Below are 26,147 nucleotides of genomic sequence, written 5' to 3'. Positions count from 1 at the left end.
CTGCACTTCCTGCTCGCTGTGGTTTCCTGCGCGAGGGCAAACCCCGCGCTGGGCGGAAGTGCGCCGTGCTGGGGATCATGGCGGCGGTGGATATCCGAGGTACCGGCTCCCGCTCTCTGTTGATGGGACTGGAAAGCGACGTGAACGTGCCGGCGGGCCGCGTGCGCGGGGACGGGGGTTCTAGCGCCGCAGGCTCCCTGCCCGGCCGCCGAGGCCATGGCGGCTGGGAGCTCTTCGCCGACGATGCGGGCGTGCACTTTAGAGACGGCCCCTGATGTCCCGGGCGATTCGGCACATCCAGACCCAGGGCTCATCTATAAAGTACAAACCACAGGGCAGCCGCTGGGCTTAAACGGCCCCTCCCCTTAAAAACCGCCCCCGGGGGGCCGACCCTGTTACCAGCCCCCAGCCCCATGCACCGACCCGTCTGGGGTGGCTGGAGCTGGCTGGTTAAGGGTTAATCTCCTTGGCCTTGGCGGCTCCTCTCCGCCCTGCTGGGGCTGCCTGGGGGAGCAGGTGGCGGGAGACGGGCGCTGTGCTCTGGGCACCCCCGGCCCCCTCGCCGGCCTGCCGGACAAGAGGCTCCGCAGCACAGGGTCTCTGTGGCATGTCTGTGCTGCTAGCTCCTGAAACGCCGCCTGTCACCCTTCCTGCCGTTACAGAGCTCGCAGGCAGAGCCCCGCTGATCTCTCCTGACTGTTACTTCTGCAGGGCCGCGGTGATGGTTGCCGCGCGGCATGTTGTATGTGCCTTGCTACTGGCATGTCGTCCAGGGAAACAAGCTGCAAGCCTGTGACCGGTGGCAATGAGAGACCTGTGTGATCTCTGTATCTTTGTCATCTCAAAGTTCTTTAAATCTCAGAAGACACTGAATCCCCCTCTCCACAAAATAAATAACTACATAGAGATGTAACAGTCCAGAAGCTCCTTTTCTCCCTTTCTCTGCATGTTACATCTTGATGCTCTTAGCATGGGGTTACTTTACGTATAGTCATACCTTCTTGGAATACTGCCTTTCTGCAACCTGTAATACTAACCTTTGATTATATACTGACTTTTTACTGCAGAGGATCCCAGAGTGACTTACAAGCTATAGGCCTGGTTTTGTGGTAGGCCCTGTGCAAACAAGACTTCCACTGAGGTCAGTGGGAATCTTGCCTATCTAGGGACTGCAGGATTGTGCCCTAATTAAATGCAGAAATCACTCCACTAATTGCTGAATTTTAGCCAACTCTCTGTGATGTGGAGACTGGCAGCCAAGCAGACAAGCAATGCATGTCACCCTGCAACAGTGGGAAACAAGAAATTATGGGTTTACCCATGAGGCAAATGTACTCTAATTGAAAATGCAGTGGAAAAAAGCAGACAGGACTGCTAAATGACTCACATGGCAAGCTGCTTGGTACTTGATGTGATTAAGCTGTTGTATTTCTGAAGTGCCCTATTACTTTGGTAGAAAAGCATTGTATTATTTGAGAAGGTTTGCCTTTTGGAAAGAACCAATGAATGATATTAGATTAAGCTAAAGAGTGCTTGTATTTAGAATGTCTCCCTATTGTTGAAGCTGTCCCATCCTAGCTACAACAAAAGTTGAGAGAAAAAAGAAGGTGGAACAGGATGGTGGAGGAGCAGTGAGAGCTGAAACCCCCACCCAGAAGTAGAGCTTCCCTGAATCTGTGAAGAGAGAGGAGCAGAATCTATTCTGAATTATGCTGTAGACTATCTTCATGAAGATCCGATTTTCCCTTTCACTGTTTATATATTGATGGGTGCTATAATGCCTGTCAGATTTAGTTCAGCGGATGAAGGATGGAGGGAATCTCAGTATTTCAAACCTGTGTGTTAGATCGATATACCATTCTTTTTGGCTTCTTTCCATTTCGTGACACAGTTCTGGAGCAGTGAAAAATACTCAGTATAGGACTTGTTGCCTGTCATTAAAGTTTTCCAAACATTCTGAGCTGACACCTCTGCTTGCATTATCTTCAACTTTAAAGTACTCATCTCTGTATATAGACTCATCAAATTTAAATCACAAGTGTTGAATCATGAATAGGGAATAATTGGCTAGGCAGCAGTACTGCAGAAAAGGATCTGGGAATGATAGGGATCACAAATTGAATATGAGTCAGCAGAGTGCTGTTGTGAAAAAAAGGCAATGTGATTGTGGGATGTGTTAACAGAAGTATCATATATAGACACAGGAGGTAATTATTCCACTCTGCTTGACGCTATTGAGGCTTCAGCTGGAGTACTGTGCCTAGTTTTGTGCAACACACTTTAAGAAAGATATGAACAATTTGGAAAGAGTCCAGAGGAGAGCAAGAAAAATGATAAGAGGTTTAGAGAGCCATGACCTCTGAGGAAAGATTGAAAGAATTGGGCCTGTTGAGTCTAGCGAAGAGAAGACTGAGGGGGACATGAGAACCTTCTTCAAATATAGAAAAGTATGTTATAAAGAGGATGGTGATCAGTTGTTCTCCTTGTCCTCCAAGAGTAGTGCAAGAAATAATTGGCTTAGTCTGCAGCAAGGGAGATTTAGGATGGATAGTAGGGAAAAGTTTCTAACTATAAGGATAGTTAAGCATTGGAACATTTACCTAGAGAGGTGGTGGAATCCCTATCATTCAAGGTTTCTGATAACAGGTTGGACAAATATCTGTCAGGATGGTTTAGGATGCCTCAGCATGGAAGGAGGGACTCTTGACTGCATCGCTACGAGCAAGCTGTCACAGTACTTGGATGAGATCAGCCCATGAATGAAGAACAGCTGGCTGAAGCTCAACTTGAGCAAAACAGAGGTCATGCTGGTGGACAGAAGAAAGTATTTTGAAGAATTTGCAGCCATGGTTCCGTCTCCCTTTGGTTGAGGGGTCACATTCTCACAGTTAGTCACTTCAGTCTGTAGTCTAGGAGTACTCTTGGATTCCTCACTGATGCTCACTTCTTACATAGCAACAGCCATGAGTAATGCTTTTTACCATTTCTGGCTGGCTAGGAGACTCTGTCCCATCCATACAGATGAAGACCTGGCCTTTGTCATATCTTTGTCACTTCTTGGCTGAGCTGCAGCAATGCAATATACCTGGGCATGAAGCCTTTAGTATTTAGGAAACTCCAACTAGTACAAAACGCTGCAGCACATCTCTTCAGCTATCACGAGCACATCACACCTGTCCTCTGGCTCTCTACACTAACTTCCAATAGAATTTTGAATCAAGTTCAAGGTCCTCAGTCCTTATTTTCAAAGCACTCCATTGCCTGGGGCCAGGGTACCTAAAAACCATCTAAAACTCCAGGACAGATACTGTGGTCAACAATTTCGCTCCCCTGGCTTGATGGACCTGTCTACAATAAGAGTAAAACTCATCTGTGCAGGAGAGAGAACCTTCTCTGGGTGTGGTCCAGGACTGTGGAATGAACTCCCCCAGAAACTAAGGACTATCATAAATCTCACCTCTTTCTGCTCCACATGCAAGTGGCATTTATTTATTTTTAAAAACAACCTATGAAAACAAGACACTTCATTGCAAATGCTTCTCCCTGTGGAGAGAGGATGAGAGAACAAACAACTGACCGATGTGTAATCACAGTCATATTGCTTAATGCACTATTGCAAGGTGCTCAGATACTGCAGTGATAAATGTGGTATAAAAACCTATATAGAATAGATTGACATGCTTTCCAGTCCTACATTTCTATGATTCCATTAAAACAAGAAAGGGAGCGTGAGTAACGTTTGCGAAACTTATCTCACTTCAGTATATTACTTGTATTATAGTAGTGCAGAAAGTTCAATAAAGTGCAGGGGCCCATTGTAGTAAGTGCTGTGCAAACATAGACTACAAGACAGTGCCTGCCTAAAGAGCATGCAGAGTAATTAAAAACAGGATGCACCATGTGGAGAAAAGCACACAGATGGCCAGTGAGGGTAATAAGAGTCTATGGTTACTTAGACTAGAAATGTTAATAATTGTTAGCACTCAAGTTTCTTGGGATACTGATGAACAAGAGTTTTTAAGAGTGTGGTAGAGGTGGGTGTAGGGAAGGAATTTGGAGGAGTCAGCAGAGGCTTAATAAATTGGTTCAGAGTGGGTGTTCCTGGGATATGGGTCAGTGTGGAAGAAAGTGCAGAGATGCTGGTGATTGAGGCCGGTATTGTTGACAGTGTGGTGAGGTCATGACACAACAGGTAAAATAGCATAACGGATAAAAAGGAGAAGCTAGGTTGTGAAAGGACCTTGAGGGTCAAGATTAGAAGTTTGTGTTTGAAGTCATGGAAAAATGGGAGCCAGTGGAATGACTGACTGGGGTGGCAAGGCCAAATGGTGGGCTGGACAGATGATCTTAACAGTAGTTTGAATGGATCTGGATGAGGCAACATGAATATCAGGAAAGCCAGGGAGGAGGATGCAGTAATTGAGAGAGAGGGGGGGAGGGAAAGGGGCCTGGATGAGAATATTAATGCTGTGGATAGGGAGAACAGGATGGATCTTGATAATGTATGGAGGAAGAAGTGGTAAAATTTAGATTAAGTCTAGAAGGAGGGTGGAGTTGAAGACAAACTTCAGGTTACAGGGCTGGGTCACTAGGAAGACTGGTGATGGTGACAGAGAAAGTGGTGGAGAGGAGGGTTTTGGAAGTGAGATGAGGATCTCTCTTTTTTATTTTATTGTACCGCCATGGACTTCTGTGTCCCTTAGTTTTGAGTCTCTGTCTCACATTAAACTTCAAAGGTAGATTGAGAGGAATGGTACAGCCATTTGTTGGTTGAGATGAGGATATTCCTCAAACTCTATTTAAATGCATTGAATAAGATGCCTTTTTTGAAAAGACTGGGAATTGTCGTACAGTTTTTTACACACACAAAAATGAAGATGTACCCTTCTGAAGAGGAACAATTGATATATGGTATCAGGGTTGCTTTTTCCTAGAGGATGGCCTCTTGCATGTTATAAAAGCAATAATAAATGGACGACTCAGAAGTAATGGCCAGTAATAGTCTGGTCTGGAGTTGGAACTTTACATTCAGCTTTATGGCATATTTACTCTGAAGTTCCAGTCCTACCTGGGAGAAACTTCTGCAGAAATACAGTCGTCATTCTGGCACAAATGAGATTTTTTTCATGCTTCCTGAAAACCTAGATGAGCAGGTGTCATGCCAAGAATATGAATACTGAGAGGTTTGGGTACCTTATTTTCATTGAGATAAAGGCCTTGGCATATATATTTGGAAAGTATCTAGCATATTGTGGGTGCTACTGCAATATAAATAATAAAATACCTTTAGTACTGGAGGATCTCCTATGTTTATGATGAGGGGAGAGAGTAGTATATGTGAAATAACATGAAAACCTCATTTTTCCATTTTATGTAAGAACTAGACTAGTAGCTCTGAGATTGACAATGCAAAAATGAATTATTCATTTATATTGTGTTAACCATGGTTTGCTGAGCTCCTAGGTTCACTTCATAAAAGATTCATAATATATTCAATGACATTTTGGATTTGAATCTTTCATTCCTTGTACATTCAAAACTTCAGCTGAAGTAAAACATCTACAAGGGAATGACTATAGTAAGAGCTTTGGGTTTGCAAATAATGCAGTAGTCCCATTACATTCATAGGTTTCAATCCTGCATGCAGTTTTCAGTCACTTTTCCATCCATGCGATCTTTCTTTTTTCAGTGTAAAAATTGATGCCTTATCATTGTGTTTCCTACTCTCCCAGGAGTGGAGATTATTACGACTGTGGCTTAAAATTATTGAATTTCTAGACCCTTTAAATTTCATACAGCCATGGGAGGAGAGTCTAGTAAATGTTAGCACATTTATCACTTGATTACGGCATCTACTACTACTATCTCCACAACTTTGTTTGGTCTGGCATTTAATGCTGGCTGCCGCTTACTTATTAGGTTTTCTTTCACTTTCATAGTGAAGATCATGCTTAGTTTGCCCATTCCACTTGGCAAATGCTGCTGTTCTTAATCTAAACCATGTACAGTATGACCATAAGTGCGAGTGCTAATAATTTTTTCCCTACTGGCATTCCGAAGAAATAAAGGTGTCTGTGTATCTTCCATATCTTCATGTAATAGCCAACGGAAGAAATACATTTAAAAAAAAATTGATTTTTGTGGTCAAAATTTTGAATTTTAGGAAAAAAAAAATTTTCATGAAAACTTTTTTTTTGACGTGTTCTAATTAGTAGGTCCTTAATCGGTAAGAATCCCTAACCGTACTGACTGTTTTGGTGCTAATTTTAATTTTTTCTTCCCAGATAACCTCCTGGGAATTTCCTGGGTTGACAGTTCCTGGATTCCTATATTAAACAATGGAAGTGTGTTAGACTATTTCTCAGAGCGAAGTAACCCATTCTATGACCGAACATGTAACAACGAAGTAGTCAAAATGCAACGGCTGACCTTGGACCACTTGCAGTAAGTTACTGTAAGGAACGCTGAGTTAACCTGAAAAATTGCTTTCTGGGTTGGTGATTTTCAACTTGTCCACTAAAGGGTGTCACCAACAGCTGAATTGAAGAGTGCAGGGAAAGTTGTGATCCTGCTTCTGTTGTTCCCTGTCTCTGTTCTTCTTTTGAGGTTGATTTACGCAGCCACTTGCAGCCGGGTGTTATCCTCTTTCAGATGCCAGAAGCAATTTATATTCTCCTAGTTCCTGTGGTGCCACCTGTGAAGCATTATAGATAGGATTTTGGGTACACCTGAGATTGCAGGTCTACAGAAATGTCAAAAAAGCCAGTTAGCTAGAAAGCTAATTTTTTGTGTGTGTGTGCAGAGAAGCTACCGACAAGGATAAAAACAGTGACAATGTTTGGGGACTATGACTCAGCCTAATTTTGTAATCAGATGAAGAGGATTAATTTCATGTCTCTTGAATGGGATCTACTGTAGTTGGACACTTAGAGCTTTGCCACAGAATTGTGTATAAGAGTCTACATTCCTGCCACATTGAATTAGGTGTGATAATTAAAACAGATACCCCACCATGGGAAGATTCAGGATGAGAAGTATGACTTTTAATTTGGGCCCGAGGGGAAATGAATGGGTAGGCTGTTCTAATTACCAGTGGCCATTTATCAACATCACAGCATGCAACTGGCTTTCTTTGATGTGGGGCCCTGGCAGGAGAGGGGCACGTGGAACTGCAGGCAGAAGTGAGGTGCATTGACAGAACTATTTGGGGACCTAGAAATAGGCTAGTGTGGGACAATGTAGATCATACTAAATGTTCATTGGTAAAGTTGTGTGCATCTGGTATTGGAGGGGAGGAGCCTTCACATCATCTGAATACATTCTGGTCAGTGCTGTTAGCCTGTCACTTCCATATGTAAACAACATCTGTAACTATAAGTTCCATTTTTCTTCCATTTGTTTCTTCTTCTGCCAGTAAGCTATTTGCCAAGAGGTTGACTCCAGGATTTTTTAATTCACTGTGAGCACAAGGCTAGGTTTTGCTATTTATCTTGGAAAATCCTAATGCAAGAGCTTGTGACCCATCAAGGGGTGACCTTCGGGCCCTGTGATTGTTGTTTTGGTGGGCTTTCACATCCTATATCTTTAACTTTCAGATGAATGGTGTTACTTATTCTGGTCACTTGTCTTTTAGCCAAATGATTGGAGTGGAATATATCCTCCTTCATGCTCAAGAGCCCATCCTCTTCATAATTCGAAAGCAGCAAAGACAGTCTCCTACACAAGGTAAGGGCTCACACAGCTTTTCCCTTTAATGACAATGTTGGTGATTGTCTGCTCTGTGTGTTCACAACAGCAGGGGATTGCCCTCTGGTGGCAAAATACTAATAGTGCAATGAGAAAGTGCTGCTTTTGCAGTAAATTTTGCCAGGAGCAATTGGTAGTTGTTAGCATGCATGCTATGTCCTATATTTATGATATGCTGTACATAAGGTTTTCAGTTTAATTAGTTAAACATAATACTAATTTTTTGCTTGCCTGGTGCTGATTAGTGCAAATTAAATTTCATGCTAATCATTCTGAGTGATTATCATACAATTTGGAAATCTCTGATTTGTTAGTCTCTAAGGTGCCACAAGTACTCCTGTTCTTTTTGCGGATACAGACTAACACGGCTGCTACTCTGAAACCACTTATTAGGGTAAGGGGAACATTCACGTTGCTCTTTGCATAATGCCATTTTTATTCTACAGCCTTGCCACTTTCTACTGTGAGCTTCTCAGACTGCACATGTTAAATAGGGTCTTCTAGTAAATACATGACTGGGAGACCTCCCAGGAAAGAAACTGGTGATTCAGTAGGTGATATTTCACCCTGAGTCATTACTGAACCAAAGCACCCCAGTATATTAGAGGGTGCTGAGGTAGTGTAGATGCCATTATCTGATTAGACATAAAATCAAAGTTCTAACTCTTTGCTGTCATTAAAGATTCCATGGCACTTTAAGTGAGAGTAGAGATATTTCCACTGTTCCATGTCTAAGTTCCAGTTGGGATAACTACATTCTGTCTCCCTATTATATACAGTTGGATTCAGTATTCTTCATATCTTATCCTAAATGGACTTGTAGTGTTCATGTGAGCTGTTAATAAGTTTTCGCATTTCAGATCAGGATGAACTGTGTTCTGTATTTACTGTACATAAGCTGTAAAGCTCTTTGGGATCTTTTAGAATAAATGATAATGTAGTAATGTAAGGTTTTATTTTTGTTCTAATGAGAAAGGGCTTTTGTAATGGATTCATACCTTTCTATTGCTGCTCCTAATTTGCTTGGTTTCTGGCAGTGGGCCTTAGTGTATTGTATTCATATTGGAAAAGAGCACCCGACTGCTTCTTAGATTAGATTGAATTTAAAATCTAAATTGAACCTAGATCTCTTGGTGTTGAAGGTGTGTGCCATAACCCAATGTATCACTTCACTGCCTCTGTTGTTCCTTAATATCCAACCTTTTAAAATCTGGAGTGGAGTTATGGCTTTTACAGTATAAACATTCAGACTTCAGCTGTGTAATTTGATCATTCATTGTAGGGAGCTTAGAAGAGAATGATTTAATAATACTCTTTTCAGTTTGTGCAAGATTTCATCGTTATATTGCTTAGTTCCCTGCCTTGGATGTTATCCATATTTTGGTAGCCTGGCACAGATTTTAGGATCTTAAAGGCAGATTAGCTAAAGAAGAGAGTCCTACCCTTCCCTGTGCTTATGAGTTTCAGAATAGGTAATCAGTACTCTCATGGGATTGCAGAAGCATCAGTTTCATACTTTCCACTTTTAAAAGTACCTTGTCAAAGTATTTTAGGCCCAGAGTTTGATCTTTGTTAAAATGGTTATAATCTGGTGGATGATGTCCTCTTGATTCTAAATATTGTTTAAGGAGAAATATCAGTTGCTAATTTATTTGTAGTGGTTTTGTAGCTGTATTGGTCCCAGGATATGAATGAGACGAGGTGGATGAGTTAATATCTTTTATTGGACCAACTTCTGTAGGTGAACGAGACAACCTTTCTAGCTAAACCATGCCAGACCTGAAGAAAATCTCTGTAGCTGAAAAGCTTGTCTCTTTTACCTACAGAAGTCAGTCCAATAAAATATATTGCCTCATCCACCTTGTCTCTCTCAGTTGCTTTGTTAGAAACACAAGCATTGCTGCCCTGGGACAGGCTAATGAAACATCAAATCTGGAACTCTGGCTTAAAAAAAAAAATCATACAGCTGACTATGGTGAGGAGTTCTTCCTGACCTCATTAGGTGGTCAGTTTGTGCCCTGAAGCATGAGAACAGAGAGTCCTTATAATTGTATCCTAGTTACTGAATCTACAAATGCTATTCTTACTCCTGGGTCTAATTCTTTAAGGAAACATTTTGTGCTATTTACCTCAGTTATATCTGACAGTAGGAATTCCATAGGTTAAGTGATACTCTTGCTGCATCTGTTGTCACAATGGGACTATGACAGCAGCTATCTGAGCTAGCATTGTCCTCCTTATCGTTGTAAGTACTCCAGAGAAGGAGTCCACCATAAGTTCCTCCTTCCTCTCTAAACTAGGTCTGTGCACTGATCATCTCCCTCCTCCCAGAACCATCTCTCACTTCACAAACCAGCTGAGAGCATGTGATAACCCTCGTCTCCCAAACTGATTCAGACTCTTCGCACTGGCTCTGGGGCAGTAGGTGATAATCAAAAACAAACAGAAATTTGTTATAATGAAGTCAGGGATTGAACTCCCTCCCTGTTAGAATGTAGCTTTATCACTGATCCCAGTGCTACAGAGGCTACTGGGTGGAGTGCACTTTCATCATCAACAAGAGTAAAAAGCAGGAATAATAGAGATCACAATGCTAGAGCGGATGGAAATAGCTGACCAGCACACAGTAACGTTGCACTGCGAAGGACACCAATGCAAACCTGTAAATTTATGAAAAGTGCAATTTTGTCTTTAACACCTATGTAGACCAATCAGAGCTGCAGTTTCTAAGATTCTTGCATCTTAAACTACGTGACATTTATTTAACCCTGTCAGAATTAGAACCTCTGGCCACGGAGAAGTGTTTATTTCAATCCTGATTCTTGGACCACTGAATTGTCTTTTCTCCTGATCTAACAGGGAAATTCTGCACAATATTTCTTTAAGGCAGGCCCCTTTCATTTATTTGCTTGCTGCTGTAACTTCAGAAGCCGTCATGGATGGGGGAGAATGAAAGGCAAAAGAACAACTTTAGAGACCCATTGTTGCAGCCGTATGGTTCCAGGGAAAGGGATGAACTTTCATGTTTGTCTTCTTGGTACCATACAGGATGGTAAGTTCTGAATTTCTCCCAGTCAGAAGAGCTGTGGGAAGCCAAAAGAAGCAGCTGTAAAGAAATGTGCTGCTTTTGTACTTTAAGCAAAAAAGCATTTCATTTTCTAATGTTTTGGGAAGAGGAAACTAGAGATCTACATTCACTTTTATTTCCTACTGTTTTTTCATTAGAGTTGTGAACATAAGAACTGCCATACTGGGTCAGACCAATGGTCCATGTAGCCCAGTATCCTGTGTTCCGACAGTGCCAATGCCAGGTGCTTCAGAGTGAATGAACAGAACAGGCAATTGAGTGATCTGTCCCCTGTCATCCACTCCCAGCTTCTGGCAGTCAGAGGCTAGGGACACCCAGAGCATGGGGTTGCATCCCAGATCATCTTGGCTAATGGCCACTGATGGACCTCCAGGAACTTATTTAATTCTTTTTTTGAACACTGTTATAGTTTTGGCCTTCACAAAATCCCCTGGCAACGCGTTCCACAGGTTGACTGTGTTGTGTGAAAAAGTACTTCCTTATATTTGTTTTAAACCTGCTGCCTATTAATTTCATTTGGTGACCCCTGGTTCTTGTGTTATGTGAAGGAGTAAATAACACTTCCTTATTCACTTTCTCCACACCAGTCCTGATTTTATAGACTCTATCATAGCCCCCCTTAGTCATCCCTTTTCCAAGATGAAAAGTCGCAGATTTTTAATCTCTCCTCAGATGGAAGCTGTTCCATACCCTTAATCTTTTTTGTTGCCCTTCTCTGTACCTTTTCCAATTCTAATATCGTTTTTGAGATGTAGTGACCAGAACTGCACATAGTATTCAAGGTGTGGGTATGCCATGAATTTATATAGTGGCATTATGATGTTTTCTCTCTTATTATCTATCTCTTTCCAAATGGTTCCTAACATTGTTAGCTTTTTTGACTGCTGCTGCACACTGAACAGATGTTTTCAGAAAACTATCCATGATGACTCCAAGATCTCTTGAGTGGTAAAAGTTAATTTAGATCCCATCATTTTGTTGGGATTGTTTTTTCCAACGTACATTACTTAGTATTTTTCAACATGTAATTTTGTCTGTCATTTTGTTGCAGCTATGGGCTAGGGGTAAACATTCACCTGTGATGGAATAGCAATGGGGGAAATGGAGCAATTGAGAGGGTGAGTTGCTGTCCTGTTGCTTCCTCCAAATTAGCACCTGAGCAAACAGCTCAGTATGACATCTGCATAGAGATACTGAGGAGGAGCTGCTGCCCCATTTTTTGCCTCTAAGAACTTCGGGGCAACAGCCTGATCCCTGCCCAACTGTCCTGAACCCTCAATGATCTGTTACCTTGAGTGAGTGACCAGGGTTCATATAGCAAGGGCACCAGCTGAGTCCTGGGGTTCCAGAGTAATTATAAGTGTTGAGAAAGACGGAGGAGCTCGAACAAACACAGGCAAGTGTCAGGGTTTTGGGAGGATTGACTCTCATGTCATCACTGCGACTATGACACTGTGCTAAGGCTGATAACATTGTTTAAAGGTAGTTGAGCTGTCTGGGCTCATCTACATGAGGTGGGCAGGGGATAACCTGCAGCTTTTTGATGCATGTCAAGTAACGTGCAGTAGTCAAGTTGCACCAATAGTGTGCACATGGGACAGTGTGCCCTCTCCCAGTGTGCATCATTGTATACACACAGCGGCGGCTTGGGCATTCTCAGAGGTTATCTCATGGTCCTTTGATTCGCTGCTGAGCAGTGTGCATTCTGGGATTTTTTGCACTGGGCACTGGGATGCATAAGCAAAAAATGTTTTAAATGCCATGTTTCCTTTGTCTCCACTCCATACTTCCTTTCTGGGAAGGTTAGCACCATTTGCAAATTGCTGTCGGCCAGCGTGGGCCCAACAATGCTTCATGCTGGCCACTGCAAATCAACAGAGGCTGCTTGGGCTGTATTTCAGCACTCTGTGCTGGATGAATTTGCCTTTGGACTCTGCCCACCGTACCATTTAGCGGGTGATGTGGCAGCACTGGAACTTCAGCGACGGAGGAAGCGGAATGGGAATGAGGAAGCAGAGGCACTGAGTAACTGATTATACAGGAATTATGCCAGTTCCTGGAGCAGCTTCACACCATGCAGTGTGGTTTCTGGGCTCAGGAAACCTGCATGGGTTGGTGGGAAACAGCTGCTCTGAAGACCTGGGATGACCAACCATGGTGAGAGGGTATCAGGATTGGGGGAGGCAACCATTTTGGAGATCTTGGCTGAACTGAACTTGGAGCGGTAGCGTGCCAGTATGCAATACCCCATACCCATGAACAAGCAGGTTGCCATTGGTATCTGGAAGCTGGCCAACCCAAATGCTCCCGGTCAGTGGCCAACCAATTAGGTGTAAGGAGACTGACTGTTGGGGCCATTGTCATGTGGGTATGTGATGCCATATATAAGGTGCTGTTGCACAGGGTTATAAAGCTTGGTAATGCTTAGGAGATTATCAATGGCTTTGCATGCATTGGGTTCCCAGAGCATATTGGAGCAACTGATGGGGACCCATGTGCTTATTATTTTTGCGTCCCACGTCTTTCTCTCCCCCACCCCAAATAATTTATAAACAGAAAGGAATATTTCTCAGTGGTGCTCCAAAGGCTGGTTGATCACATTGTCAGGTTTATGGACATAAATACAGAGTGGTGTGGAAGGGTTCACGAGCTAGGCTCTTTCGGAACTCAGCTCTGTTTATGTTAATGAAGAAAAGACCGTTCGCTCTCTGGATCACTATGGACATTAATGGTGCAGACATTGCTCTAGTTATTCTGGGAGGCCCAGCTGATCTTCAGCTTCCCCTGGTTAATGAAATGATTCACAGGCTGCCTGGATAGAAGGAAGGAACTGTTTAACTACTGCCTCAGGGTGGAGTGAAGTATGCATTTGGCTGTTTGAAAGGAAGGTGGTGCTGTTTGTGGAATAGATTGGAAGCAGCTGGGAAAAAAAGTCCCCTAACCTAGCAGCATGTTGTATTTTGCATAATATTTGTGAGAGTAAGGGAGAAAACCTTAACAATGGGTGGGAGGCTGAGGCGCAGAGACTTGTTTACTGGTTTGAGCAGCCAGCCAGGTGTCCAATACAACATGGAAACAGCTGGGCAATATTGTCAGAGATGCCATTTGCTCTCATTTGGAATCCTAGGCCTGAAATTATGCAGCTGTATACCCAGCTGTTAACCCGTACCCACTCCCTCTAGAATGGATTGTGAGCAAGTCAGTGTTGTTCATGGCTGGTGGAGGTGCAATGTTGTGCCACTCCTCATTTTACCCTGTGTTTTTGCCTAGTTACTTTTGTAAAACCTTATGAATTCTATAAAACAATTTATTTCTGTATTAAATACTCTTAACTTCTTATGGATGAATTTTTCAGTTTTTGTTATTAAGCAATGTAGTGTGTAACAAGCCAAAATAAAGGTTGAATTGAAATGATAATGAAAACGTTTAATTATGAAACAATATATTAAACAACAATTTATTGTCTAATAACTACAAGAAACCTTTAGTTAAAACAATAGTCAAACAACGTATCACGGTGCAGTGCAGGGCACAACACATGGGGCTTGAAGTCACAAGTGAGTGTATGTCTTGCCTCTGCCTCGTCTTGTTTGTGGCCCTTCTGGAGTTGAATGGTGAGGCTTGATGTTACCAGGGGTGTTAGAGGGCTCAAAAGACCTGGGCTCCTAGGTGCAGCTATTCTCAGTACCCTGCCTTGGCTCTGTGAACGGAATGGCCCGTGGAAGCACTGCTCTGGGGAGTACAACAGGGAGGTGTTGCTTGTGTTTCCAGTATCCTGTATTGTCCAGGAGCTGCGGAACATAGCTGGGTCCCGGAACACTGCAGTGTCTGCTAACCTTGCGCGGCAGTGGAGCGGTTTGGCTTTGTACTGCCTCCAGAAGTTGCTGCTGCATTTCCTTGTCTTTTTTTTTAATGCTGTCTTTGGCCACGGCTGTGCTATCTCTGGCAACTGCCGTCTCCTTTGGACTCTGCCAACCCTACCACTGAGCAGGCGGTGTGGCAGCAGCGGGAACTTCTGCAGCAGAGGAAGTGGGAGGAGGATGTCCTTTGCAATTCCCTCTACACCTGCCAATTGTGCCTCCATCCTTCTGTTATTTTCAGGGTTTTTTGAGAGTCTGCAGTGATGTCCACAAACATTTGTCACAAGTTTTCTGTTTCCTCCACCTCAGGTTTGTGAGCTGCTCAGCCATTGATAAGGGCAGTGGCAGGTGCCATGCCTGTGAGTGTTTGTTCAAATTCTGGAGAGGCTGAGATAGCATTTTTTATATGCATGTTTGACTTTACCTCCCTGAGATTCTTACCATCTCTGAGGTTCCCCCAAGAGCGGGAAGTGGTGTGTGCATTTGGGTTTTTGTCTGTGCGGGATGTGCTGTTTGGCTTTGCTGTTGTGCCTTCCAGGGTGTATTGGCGTGGGTTGGGGTGGAGGGAGCAGTGTTGCAAATTTATGTTCCCAGTATGGTTTTGCAGCTTTGGTGTGCCTTGGAGGTGCCTATATGGTGTCAGAGGGATTAGCAGGGGGCATCTGGGGGTGAGCTGGATAGTAATGCCCCCTACGTCCTGTTTAAGGATAGCTTAACTCTGGGATGACTTTACACTGAGGTGAGTGACTAGGAAGCAGAAAATGCCCTTATTCAAAAAGGCAAAGAGCAGAACAGCAAAATACACAATGCAGATATTCACCAAGATGGTCCTCTGAGTGGAAGGGAATTGTGAACTACTCCTGTGGGGTAACCATGAAGCTGTTCCTCATTAATGTCCAGACAAATGTGGAGCAATTTCTCAGTCATAGATTTTGCTTTATCTCCCCTGCAGACATGGTGAAAGTGAAGAGAAAAACAGGGTTCTGCAATGATTGTCTGAAACATTCACTGTTATCAGTCGTTATCTATGGGTACGTCTGCAGTGCAACACCCCTTATCCTTCCCCCTCCTCACCCCACAGGAGCAAGTCTCAAAGCTTGGGCCAAATTGATTTGGGTTCACAGGGCTCAAGCTACAGGGCTAAAAATAGCCGCATAGATGTTCCCACTCAGGCTGGAGCCCAAGCTCTGAAACCGAGCAAAGGGGGAGGGTCCCGGAGCCTAAGCTCCAGCCTGAACTCAAACATCTACACTGCTATTTTTAGCCCCGCAGGTTGAGCCCTGCAAGCCAGAGTCAGGTTATATGTCCCCTGCCAGATGTTTTCCTGGCATCCCTGGTTTTAATACAAGTCCTCCTGAGCTCTTTGTTCCTTATCTGGCATTGGTTGGCATCCCACTAATGATCCCTTTGGGACATCTGCTTAGCAATGTTCACAACGAGATCTTTATTCCAGTGGCTGGCCATAAGAGCTTTTAGCATCAATGCTTCTCCCCAGATGGCCATGAGATCCAGGGTATCAGCATGGCTTCAGGCAGCTCCTTCAGGCATATTGTAGGACTTCTGGAGTAATATCACAGAAATTGTGATATTCTCAAATCCAGGGAAATGGGCAAAATTTGGCCCTATACCAGCTTTAAATGGGGGAAGGGACATCTGGTTAACTTGACACCAGAGCAGGAGAGGGCACACAGGTAAACAGACAGATCAGTGACGGTCGCCTGCAAAGCAGTGTGGGATAGCTGTTGGAGGACTGCCAAAGCAGTGCTCAGCAGCATTACGTGTACACAAACAATACACCAAACTAACTCTATTTGCAGCAAAGTTAGTGCACTTTGCAAGAGAACTCCAGAGTTTGAGATAAATGCAGAGTTAGTGTGCTATAATAGATTGTCTTGTGTATGCAAGCATTTTCAAACTGGATTATCTTGACTTAATCCGGTTTAAACCTCCTGTGTAGACAAGCCCTGTGCAACTTCAACTTCAAAAAACTTCAAAGAAACCTTGTTCGACAGTCAGGTTAAAGAATGCTGTTCAGACCCTGAAGGGATCATCTCCAACCTGGTTTAGCTGTAGTGGACAGGGCTTTGCAAGGTTTGTTGCAGAACTATATTAGTTGGGCCTCCCAGGAAAACCCAAAGTACAAGGCCTGATTCCAAAAAGGTAAGTGTTTGCAGAGTGTGACATTTTTAAGCAGTAATGCTGGAAAGGTCTGAGTGAAAGTTAGGAATGATTGGTTTCCATATTGTAGCTTATTGTTTGGTTTACTGGAATGGCAAAGGACATTTGAACTGCTTCCAGGAGTGCTAGTCTGAGTGCTCTCATGTGATACTAAAAACAGTTTAACTTTCTGTTAGTTGTGTTTGTGACAGTGGAACAGGAAAATAAACTGATGCTTCCTTGATATAAAATGGGCTTAATATTTGCCCTATTTCACAGGTATAGTGTGAGGCTTAACTAATTTTTGTAAAGTGCTTTGCTATACTTGGAGGAAAAGCTTGAAAGTTCAAATTCACCTGACCAGGTGAAACAAGTAAAAAACAAGTCCACTATGTGACCCGTGAAATTAAACAATTTTGTCCCTTGCTTACCCAGAGCTCTGCTTATTGACTAAACTGATACTATGTTCCTTATTTACAGTCATCCCATTAGCTGATTACTATATTATTGCTGGAGTGATTTATCAGGCACCTGATTTGGGATCTGTCATAAATTCCAGAGTGGTAAGTGTTTCTACTATGCATTTAGTTGATATAAAACAATTATCAGTTCATATCTGCTTTTATTTTACATTGTTCCCCCAACCCAATTCAAGAAATTTCTTCCCTGTTTTCCTCCATTTTGGGAAAATGAGATGTGTGTTAAATTTATTAATCTTATTTGGGTTATTTCTGATTATGTACTATATATATTGTATTACTTTTTAAACCTACCTTTGTACTTTTGAATAATTTAAGCACTATACCCAGATGTACAGACACTCCTTTCTTAATCTATGTATTATATAATTTTAACATTAGCGTTAATAAAATAAGATGACTAATCCAGTTTTTTATAACTACAATTCATTAAACCCTCTTCTTCCCTGCCCGGTCCTTCTCACTCCCCTTTCTTTCAATGTCTCTCCTCCCTTACTTTTTCTTTCCATTTAGCAGATCCCCCCTGAATTAACCTTCCCCTCACCAAAAAATAAATAAATTGTGGAACTAACATGCTGTTTGCTGCCATCGCATTGATTGCTCTGCTTTGCTTGTGTGTTCTACCCTTTCCCCTACCCTGTATCTGTTTTTTCTGTTTAGACTGTAAGTTCTTCAGGGCAGGGACGTCTACTACTTTGTGTGTGTACAGCACTTAGCACACTGGGGCCCTGTTCTTGGTTGGTTCTTAGTCACTAGTGTAATAATCTATTACTAGTAAAAAATGCACTGTATACCGAGTACTCTACATTAGCAATGAAAGTGAAATGTTCCCAGAAGAGTATAGTGTGCCTTAATAGCTCTGACAGGCTGTTAGGGATGGAATAATCTTAATGGTTGAAAAAGGAGAGAGATTAAATTTTAAAATACTCAAAGGGACAATGTCAGGCTTAAAATTGCTAAAGAAATCTTTTAATCTAAGTTCCTAATTTAACTGAAAGATGTTAAAATGGAATTTGCATTTCACTATTGGTGCTGTTGGCACTTTTACGATCTTGGATACTAAAACTAAAATGGTCATTTTCACTTTCTGCTTTTCATGCCCTAGTATAAATCTGCAAAACTTGTGTTGGATAGAAATATTTTTGAAAACTGTTTTCAAAGAATACAAAAATCACAAAAATATTTCTGTTCACACTAGGTTTTATAAAAGTCTGTCTTATAAACAAAATCTAAATGTTATTTCAAATAGCAACTGTAAAATAATTGCCTGATGGAGGGAAAAGCTACTTTAATGGTAAAACTACATTCCATAGTAGTTCACAAACTTGATTAGCTTTTTACCAACATACAGTGTTTTTTCATGTTCTACTCTATCAGTCACTATTTATGTAATAGTATCTAGGCATAGACTTGGCTGTTCGTTTGTATTATATATTACTCTGTTAAATTCCTGAACGTTTTCTTATGTTGACTTCTTCTGAAAGCTCACTGCAGTGCATGGAATTCAGTCTGCTTTTGATGAAGCCATGTCATACTGCCGATATCACCCTTCCAAAGGCTACTGGTGGCATTTCAAAGACCAGGAGGAACGAGGTATGATTTCTGGGCCCTCAGTGCATTAAGCAATTCTCCTTTTCTTTGGACTTAATACTTAAATTTTTAGCCGAAGTTTACTTTAGCATCCATAACTCCTATAACCAGTGTTCCCTCTAATTTTTCCCATGCATGTGCGGAATTAATTTTGTTATGTGCACCAGTATGGAGGTGATATGTGACTCTGGCTGGGGGTGTGGGCTCTGGGGTGGGGTCGGTGATGAGGGACTCATGGTTGGGGCAGAGGGTTGAGGACTCCGGCTTGGGGTCCGGGCTCTGGGGTGAGGCCACAGATGAGGGGTTTGGGGTGCAGGCTGCCCTGGGGCTATGGTGGGGAGAGAGGACTCCCCCCAGCTCTCTCTCCCTGCAGCAGCACCTGGGCTGGGGGGGAGAGGTGCCTCTCCTGACTGTGGCAGGTCCAGGGCTGCGGCCACAGGATAGCCACCTTGCCCCTGTCTGTGGCAGGTCCGGGCTGGGTTTGGGCCAGGGCACCTCTTCCCCCTCCATGGCAGGTCCGGGGCTAGGCGGGGTTGGAGCTGGGGCAAGGGTCTCTAGTCTGCGGTGGGGCCAAGCAGGGTTGGGGCAGGGGCACCTCTCCCTTGTCCGTGGCAGGGCCGGGCTGGGTTGGGGCCAGGCAAGGGGTGCCTCTGCCCAAGCAGATTTGGGGCTGGGTTGGGGTCGGGGGAGTGGTGCCTCTCCCCCGGCCGCAGCAGGTTGGGCTGGGGGGAGCCGGGGACGGGGAGAGGCATCTCTCCCCACCATGGCAGGTCTGGGGACGGGGGGGAGAAACATCTCTCCCTGCCGCAGCCCTGAGAAGAGAGAGAAGTGTGGGGAGGGGTAAAAGAAGTGAAGGAAAAGGTTAGGGGCAACACAGCAATGGTGTGGGCTTGAGGCCTAGCGTTGGCACCTGTAATTATTTAGAGGCACCATGCTAGGACTTCTGTGAGACTGGGAGGAAGTCTGCTTCACTCCCCTGCATCAACAGGGGTAAAAGTTGGGGCCTGGAGTAGGATAGAGAACGTTAAGCCCTGTATCAACAGGGCAAGCGAGTATTGAGCCTAAGGAGCGTTGACGGACATGTTTTGTTTTGTGGTTGGACTTTAATTTGGCCAGAGAGTGAAACTGTTATATCAGACGGGAGACTGAAGACTGAATTACCCTACTATAAGAGAGAGGACTGCAGTCCAAAGGGGAAATAGAGATAAACAGCAGGGGGGAAACTGAGGAATGGCCACACCCAGTGCCAGAAAGGACAACCCTCTACAGGAACGAAGAGCAGATAAAAGAGAACTAGAACTTCCATCATTTGATGTGATGTTGCATTTCAGCCTCTGTATATGATTTGCAGATAAAGCCAAACCAAAAGCCAAGAAGAAGGAAGAACCAAGCTCTATTTTCCAGAGGCAGCGAGTGGATGCTTTGCTTCTAGACCTGAGACAAAAATTTCCACCCAGATTTGTTCAGGTAATATAGTCATTTGTGTCTGCAGTGTTACTTCAGCATTAACATCAGGGCTCCTCAGGTGGACAACTTGTGGGACTTCACTGTACTTGGTGGAATGGTAGCATTGGTTGGAGTAGGAACTTTGAAAACAACAGGTTCTCTTAATGCAGAATGAAGAGGAAGACTCCATAGCATAGGTGAAGGAGTTACCCAAAATGTGCGCCGTAGCCTTGCAAAATTGCCATGAAAATTTACCAACCCAAGTGGATCAGGGTTTATCTCATCAGATGTCAAACCCTGCTGGCAACTCAGTTTTCCCATTACCACAGCCAAACAAAACTGACACAACTGATGTTTTGTATTTACTGTCACCTTCTGGGGACTGGTTTGTTGTAACATAAAACAGCTCAACCAGAAATTCTCAGCCCTCTTCTAGAGGCTCACTAGTTCATTATGCTCAGCAGTCCCTATTAAGAGCGCTGCTCCTGCCCCTCACTGCAGGTAGCTCCAGTCTGGCCTTTTTCTCTCGCTGCTTTGGAGGACTTCTTGGATCACCTGCGGAAGCTTTCCTGCAGGGCTCTCTTGCTGTCCCTGGCCCTCTCCCTGGGATGTAAGGAAAGTCTCTGTGTAGTAGGAGCTCACACAACCTCCCTGCTCCTTTGTCTCTCCCTTAACTCAGCAAGCTCATTGAACTCAGGCTGTCCCTATTATCTCCCAGCATGCTCCAATCATGAACCCCCAACTCAATGCATTCATTCGGGGAGGTAGATTTAGCTTGGCACGAGAGCAGTGAGCCCCAATCTCCTTACAGGGCCAGCTCCCCCTGTGATACCAAGTTAAAAATCTACTCACCCACTCTTTACCAAAATGTCTGATGGGGAAAGAACTAACAAATGCAATTTATTTGCTTGTGGGGAAAAAAATTACTCTCCTTGACAAGTAGAACTTCTGCAGAGCTGGCATTGTGTATGCAATTGCTGATTTAAAGAGACATGGTAAACATTTCATGAAAGCTGGTGATTCAATAGTTGGCATTCTTTCTGCTGAGTTAGTATTGAACCAGTGTCTCAGCAGCGTGGTGGAAGCCCTGCACTGGTGGAGGAAACTACCCTCGCTTGGATTAAATGTAAAGTAGGGGTCCTTCTAGTCAGATAGTTTTTTTGGGAGGTAAACATTGTTAGCCCCAGCAGGCTGACCAAATTCCATTGTGAATAAATACATGCCCCACATATTTGTAGTGGATTCTTCTTCTCTTTCTATCCTAAGTTGTCATTGCCACATTCCACTTCAGAAGTGGCTGCATTTTATCCATTGGTGAAGTCATTCCTGTAAGGAACTGTGGGATTTTTTGTGATGAAATGCCCTATAGCAGCAGTTCTCAACCGCAGGTTGCATGTGGCCCAATTAGCACACAGCTGTGTGCTAAAAAATTGAAAATTTGCTGCTCTGGTCTGGCAGGGGGTGAGGCTGGCTCAGGGGGAGACAGCGTCTGCCAGCCTGCTGGAGCGCTCCTGCCAGCAGGGGACTGGTGAGTGCTACAGGGGGGCAGAGGGCAATAGAGTGGATCTCTTGGCAGGTTTGTGGGATTGGGTTCTGGGCAGTGAGGTGGTGGGGGGTGCTGGAAACGAGGGGCTTATGGGGGTGCTCCAGCACCCCCAAGTTTTAGGTGGGGCTCCGTTCCTGGCCCTGTACCGGGGGTCCCGGCTGCCTGGCCCTGGGCGGGGTCTGAGTCCTGGCTGCCAGGTGGTGGGTCCCGGGGTGCTGGCTGCCTGGCTCCAGGTCCCAGCTGCTGGCTGCCTGGCCCCACGCGGCGGCGTCCAGGTCCCAGCTGCTGGCTGCCTGGCCCCACGTGGCGGGGTGCCAGGTCCAGGGTCCTGGGATGCCGGCTTCTGGGTCTGGGATCCCGGCTGCCCGGCCCCACATGGCAAAGTCTGGGGTCTGACTGCCAGTTCCCGTGCCCAGGGCTCTACTCTCTGGAGGGTCTCTGGGCAGGGGCATTGGGAATAGGGTACTGTGGGAGTTTTTAGAGGGGGTGTGCTATGGTTCTCAGCCTGTGGCTCACGTAACACAATGTGGCCCACATATGCAGCCCACTATGATAAATAGGTTGAGAATCACTGATCTATACAGATATAAGGACACACTATTAAATACAATAGTTCAGGCCCAAAATTTGACCTATTGTTAAAATAGTTAGGTGGGGAATCATCCTTTGGATTCTACATACCTGTTTATTCCCCTTCTTAAGCCCACCACTCAGTCACCAAGAAATTACAAAAAAGACAGTGTTTCTGTAAGACCTAAAAATAAAATCATTTGACATCAACAGAGAAAGGCATTCTGTAAGTGCACGGTCTCTTGCAAAAGGTAGATAAGTATCCCCTGCACTGAGGGATAAACTGATGTGCAGAGAAGTCAAATAACTTGTCCAATGTCAAACAGCAAGACAGAGTGAGTCAGGGATGGAAGATATGTTCTGTCTCACAGTCTGTTGTTCTAACTACTAGACGTGATGCCTCCCATAGTCAGTATTTAGCACTATTGTGCTTCACCTGTTGTCCCTGCAAAAGCAGATTCTGAACAATATTCCCAAAGCTGTTCGGAAATAATATTATTGAGGCACAAACTACTAAGGAAATGCGCAGCGCAAATTGACTTTCCTGACTCAATAAAATATATTTAAATGTCCGAGGCTGTGGGTGAGCTGTTGCCATTATGCACTCTGGTATTTTGCCTACAGTTGCTGCAATGGCTAGTTTCTAACTACTGTAATTGTTATAAAACATTCTGGAATACTTTGAGGAAGGCAAGCACTGGATTAGACCAGATTCTAATCTACTTCCAAATTCAAATACCTTCTGACACCGTGGGAGAAAAATAAATGTTTGCTCAGTGGGAAAGAACTGCATTGGTAGGGAAGTGCATTTCAAATTCTTAAAGTGGTATTGAAATAGAATAATACTTTCATGGAACCTGTCATCGGAAGGTCTAAGTATTTTACAAAAATTAATTACCCCATTCATGTTAAGCAGGTAATAGGATACACAGGAATCACTTCAACCATAACTGAAATATAGCCACCTCTGGAGTGGGATGCAACTCAGTTGCAGCAATGTTGTGCAACATTTTACATCAAGAAATGAAAAATATTGACCCTGCCCATTGTTTTAGTGGTTTATCTGATCAGATCATTGCAAAGAGTAACAAGACTGCAAGCAAATAAATAAAATTACCAAAAATAATTAATTACAGTCATAGTCAAGGCTTGAGCAGAGAGAGAGCATAATTCATGTGGGATGTCCTATGAAACATTCATAACAGCTATCAAATCCCCCCTCATTCTTCTCTTCTGTCCTGCAGAAGAGAAGAATGAGGGGGGATTTGATAGCTGCTTTCAACTACCTGAGAGGTGGTTCCAGAGAGGATGGTTCTAGACTATTCTCAGTGGTAGAAGAGGACAGGACAAGGAGTAATGGTCTCAAGTTGCAGTGGGGGAGGTTTAGGTTGGATATTAGGAAAAACTTTTTCACTAGGAGGATGGTGAAATACTGGAATGCATTACCTAGGGAGGTGGTAGAATCTCCTTCCTTAGAAGTTTTTAAGGTCAGGCTTGACAAAGCCCTGGCTGGGATGATTTAATTGGGGATTGGTCCTGCTTTGAGCAGGGGGTTGGACTAGATGACCTCCTGAGGTCCCTTCCAACCCTGATATTCTATGATTCTATGAAACTACCCTGCAAAGCCCCAAATATTAGCTAACTGCATGAGTCAAAAGAGTAGCTCTAGATTCAAATGGTCTGAACTCATTTTTTGTTCTTTACAAAATTTGATTCTCTTTTGCACTGGTGGATATGCAGACATCTTGAGCCATATTTTACAGCCAAGGAAAACAGGCATTAATGACTTGAAAGGGATAAGGTTCTTTGCATGACTGGAGAATAAAACATTTAATTTTTGTGTGCTGTTAATTTCCCATATGGGTTAGAATTTAATTAGTGCTTCTGGAAGGCTTGCTCGTCATTCTTCTCTTGTTTGACATCGCCATGATGTTCCGATTCATGTGAGGCCTTTCCTCATTGATATCCCTCAGAAGCCCTCTTGCTGAAAGTATTCTACAGCAAAAGATGATATTTTAGTCAGTGCTAGCAAAGGATGATAATAACAAAGCTCCAGTTCATCTGACTTTCTTTTCTTCTTTTTTGATAGCAAAAGCCTGGAGAAAAGCCCATCGCAGGTAAGAGATCTCACATATTACAAGATTTTTAAAAGGAGCCCAAATCCAGGTGTGATATAGGTTCAGTTGTGAGGCTGAACTAACTAATGGGCTTGCTCCTGCTGCTGCTGAAATTGTTGGGAGTTTTGTCATTGACTAATATGAGAGCAAAATCAGGCTCAATATGGGCCTAATTTTTCTAGGTGCCGGATGGGACTTCACCTCTGTGCTTAGGCTGTATGATGTCCCATCCCACCCCTTGCCTTCTGGAGACTGTCCCCTGTGCAAGAGGCCCCACCCCTCTAAGGGAGCTGCTGAGCCAAGAGGCCCCAAATCAGGAGATGCTCTTGGGGAGACCAATGGCCAGGTTGATTCTGCATCTTGGTGATTTTACATCAGGGCCATTGCAGGAGGGCTGCAAGCTAGGGCACCTCAAGGACTGCCTGAGGGGGTTGTGCTGGTGTTCGGCAACTTCAGAATAGGGAAACTGCAAGGTTTCTCCTCCCAGTCCCTGTACCGTGGCAGCCATGAATCTAGCCCTGAATGTCTCCTGCACAAGTATTGACTGGCTTCTATTCTCTTAAACTCCATTATCTTTTCAAAACAACCTGAAAAGAATTTGAAAAGAAATGTAAAACCCTTAATGCTGAGTTATAATTTATTTGATGGTTGGTTTTTTATTAAGTGGATCAGATCAAGAAGGAGCCAGAACCAGCCCCTGAAGCTATAAAGCCTGAGGAGAAGGAGACTGTAAAGAATGCCCAACAGAGTGCTGGCACTAAAGGGCCCCCAGAGAAACGGATGAGACTCCAGTGAAGGGATGGACAATTCCATATCTCGATGATTCAACGTCTGGAGAAGAGTTTGCAAGTGACTCCTACTCCCCCTTATCTGTATTTGAACGTTCAGGATTGTGACACTGAAGGATTTAAAGCCCCTTGCAACAGCTTCTTCTCTCAGCAGAAACCTATTTAAAAAGCTGCCAATGGAAAGACTTGAGCTGCACCGGGAGGGGATTTTTCAGCCTTCTCCCCATTTTGGATGTTAGCTTCTGGCTGAATTTCACATGAATGCGTTTTGCAACTTCCTTGTAAAACTCCTTTTTTTTTTTCATGTCCTCAGGTAATTGTGTGTTCTATGTAAAAAGTTGAACTTTTTAATAAAAAGTTGAATTCTTGGTACACCAACATTTGGCTGTTGAAGTGCCTTTCTTGCTTACTCTGATTACTTAGGAAATGGCTACTGAATATGCTGTGTGTGCTGGTAGTGGATTTCACTTGAATGTCAGGATATACCATGATATTATGCATGTTAACCTTTTTTGAGGAAGGTGAGTGTTTCCTATGGCATTAAAGGATTTACGCTGCCTGCTATAAACTGCTGTGCCTGTTAGAATGCTGGGATATAGATCAAAAAAGTTGGGTAACTGGCAGGGCTGAATCCATGTAATTGGCTGTCAACCTTTAGTTTGCTCTCATTCTTTTAAAATATTTTTTGCCTTCATACTTACCATGCCATCCCATTTCACTTAAAGAAAAAGAATCACTGGCCTGTGTGTCTCATTTGTTT

At 43.7% G+C, this 26,147-nt stretch overlaps 1 protein-coding gene across 2 annotated transcripts; it reads left to right on the top strand.

Moving 5' to 3' along the window:
- MED6 (mediator complex subunit 6) lies at positions 1–25,767 on the top strand. 2 transcript variants are annotated; one of them, XM_073348504.1, is made up of 8 exons: positions 1–99; positions 6,285–6,444; positions 7,634–7,725; positions 17,332–17,414; positions 18,815–18,923; positions 20,272–20,387; positions 24,572–24,599; positions 25,264–25,767. In XM_073348504.1, the coding sequence occupies exons 1-8, from the start codon at positions 78–80 to the stop codon at positions 25,392–25,394; spliced, it is 741 nt and encodes a 246-aa protein (XP_073204605.1). In that variant the 5' UTR covers positions 1–77; the 3' UTR covers positions 25,395–25,767. The 2 variants fall into 2 exon arrangements, with proteins under 2 accessions (XP_073204605.1, XP_073204604.1); XM_073348503.1 differs by lacking the exon at positions 1–99 and adding an exon at positions 3,515–3,620.
- The last annotated feature ends 380 nt before the right edge of the window (positions 25,768–26,147 follow it).

The sequence above is a fragment of the Lepidochelys kempii genome, chromosome 6 (genome assembly GCF_965140265.1).
Source record: "Lepidochelys kempii isolate rLepKem1 chromosome 6, rLepKem1.hap2, whole genome shotgun sequence".
NCBI lineage: Eukaryota > Metazoa > Chordata > Testudines > Cheloniidae > Lepidochelys > Lepidochelys kempii.
This window is presented reverse-complemented; position numbering and strand designations above follow the sequence as displayed.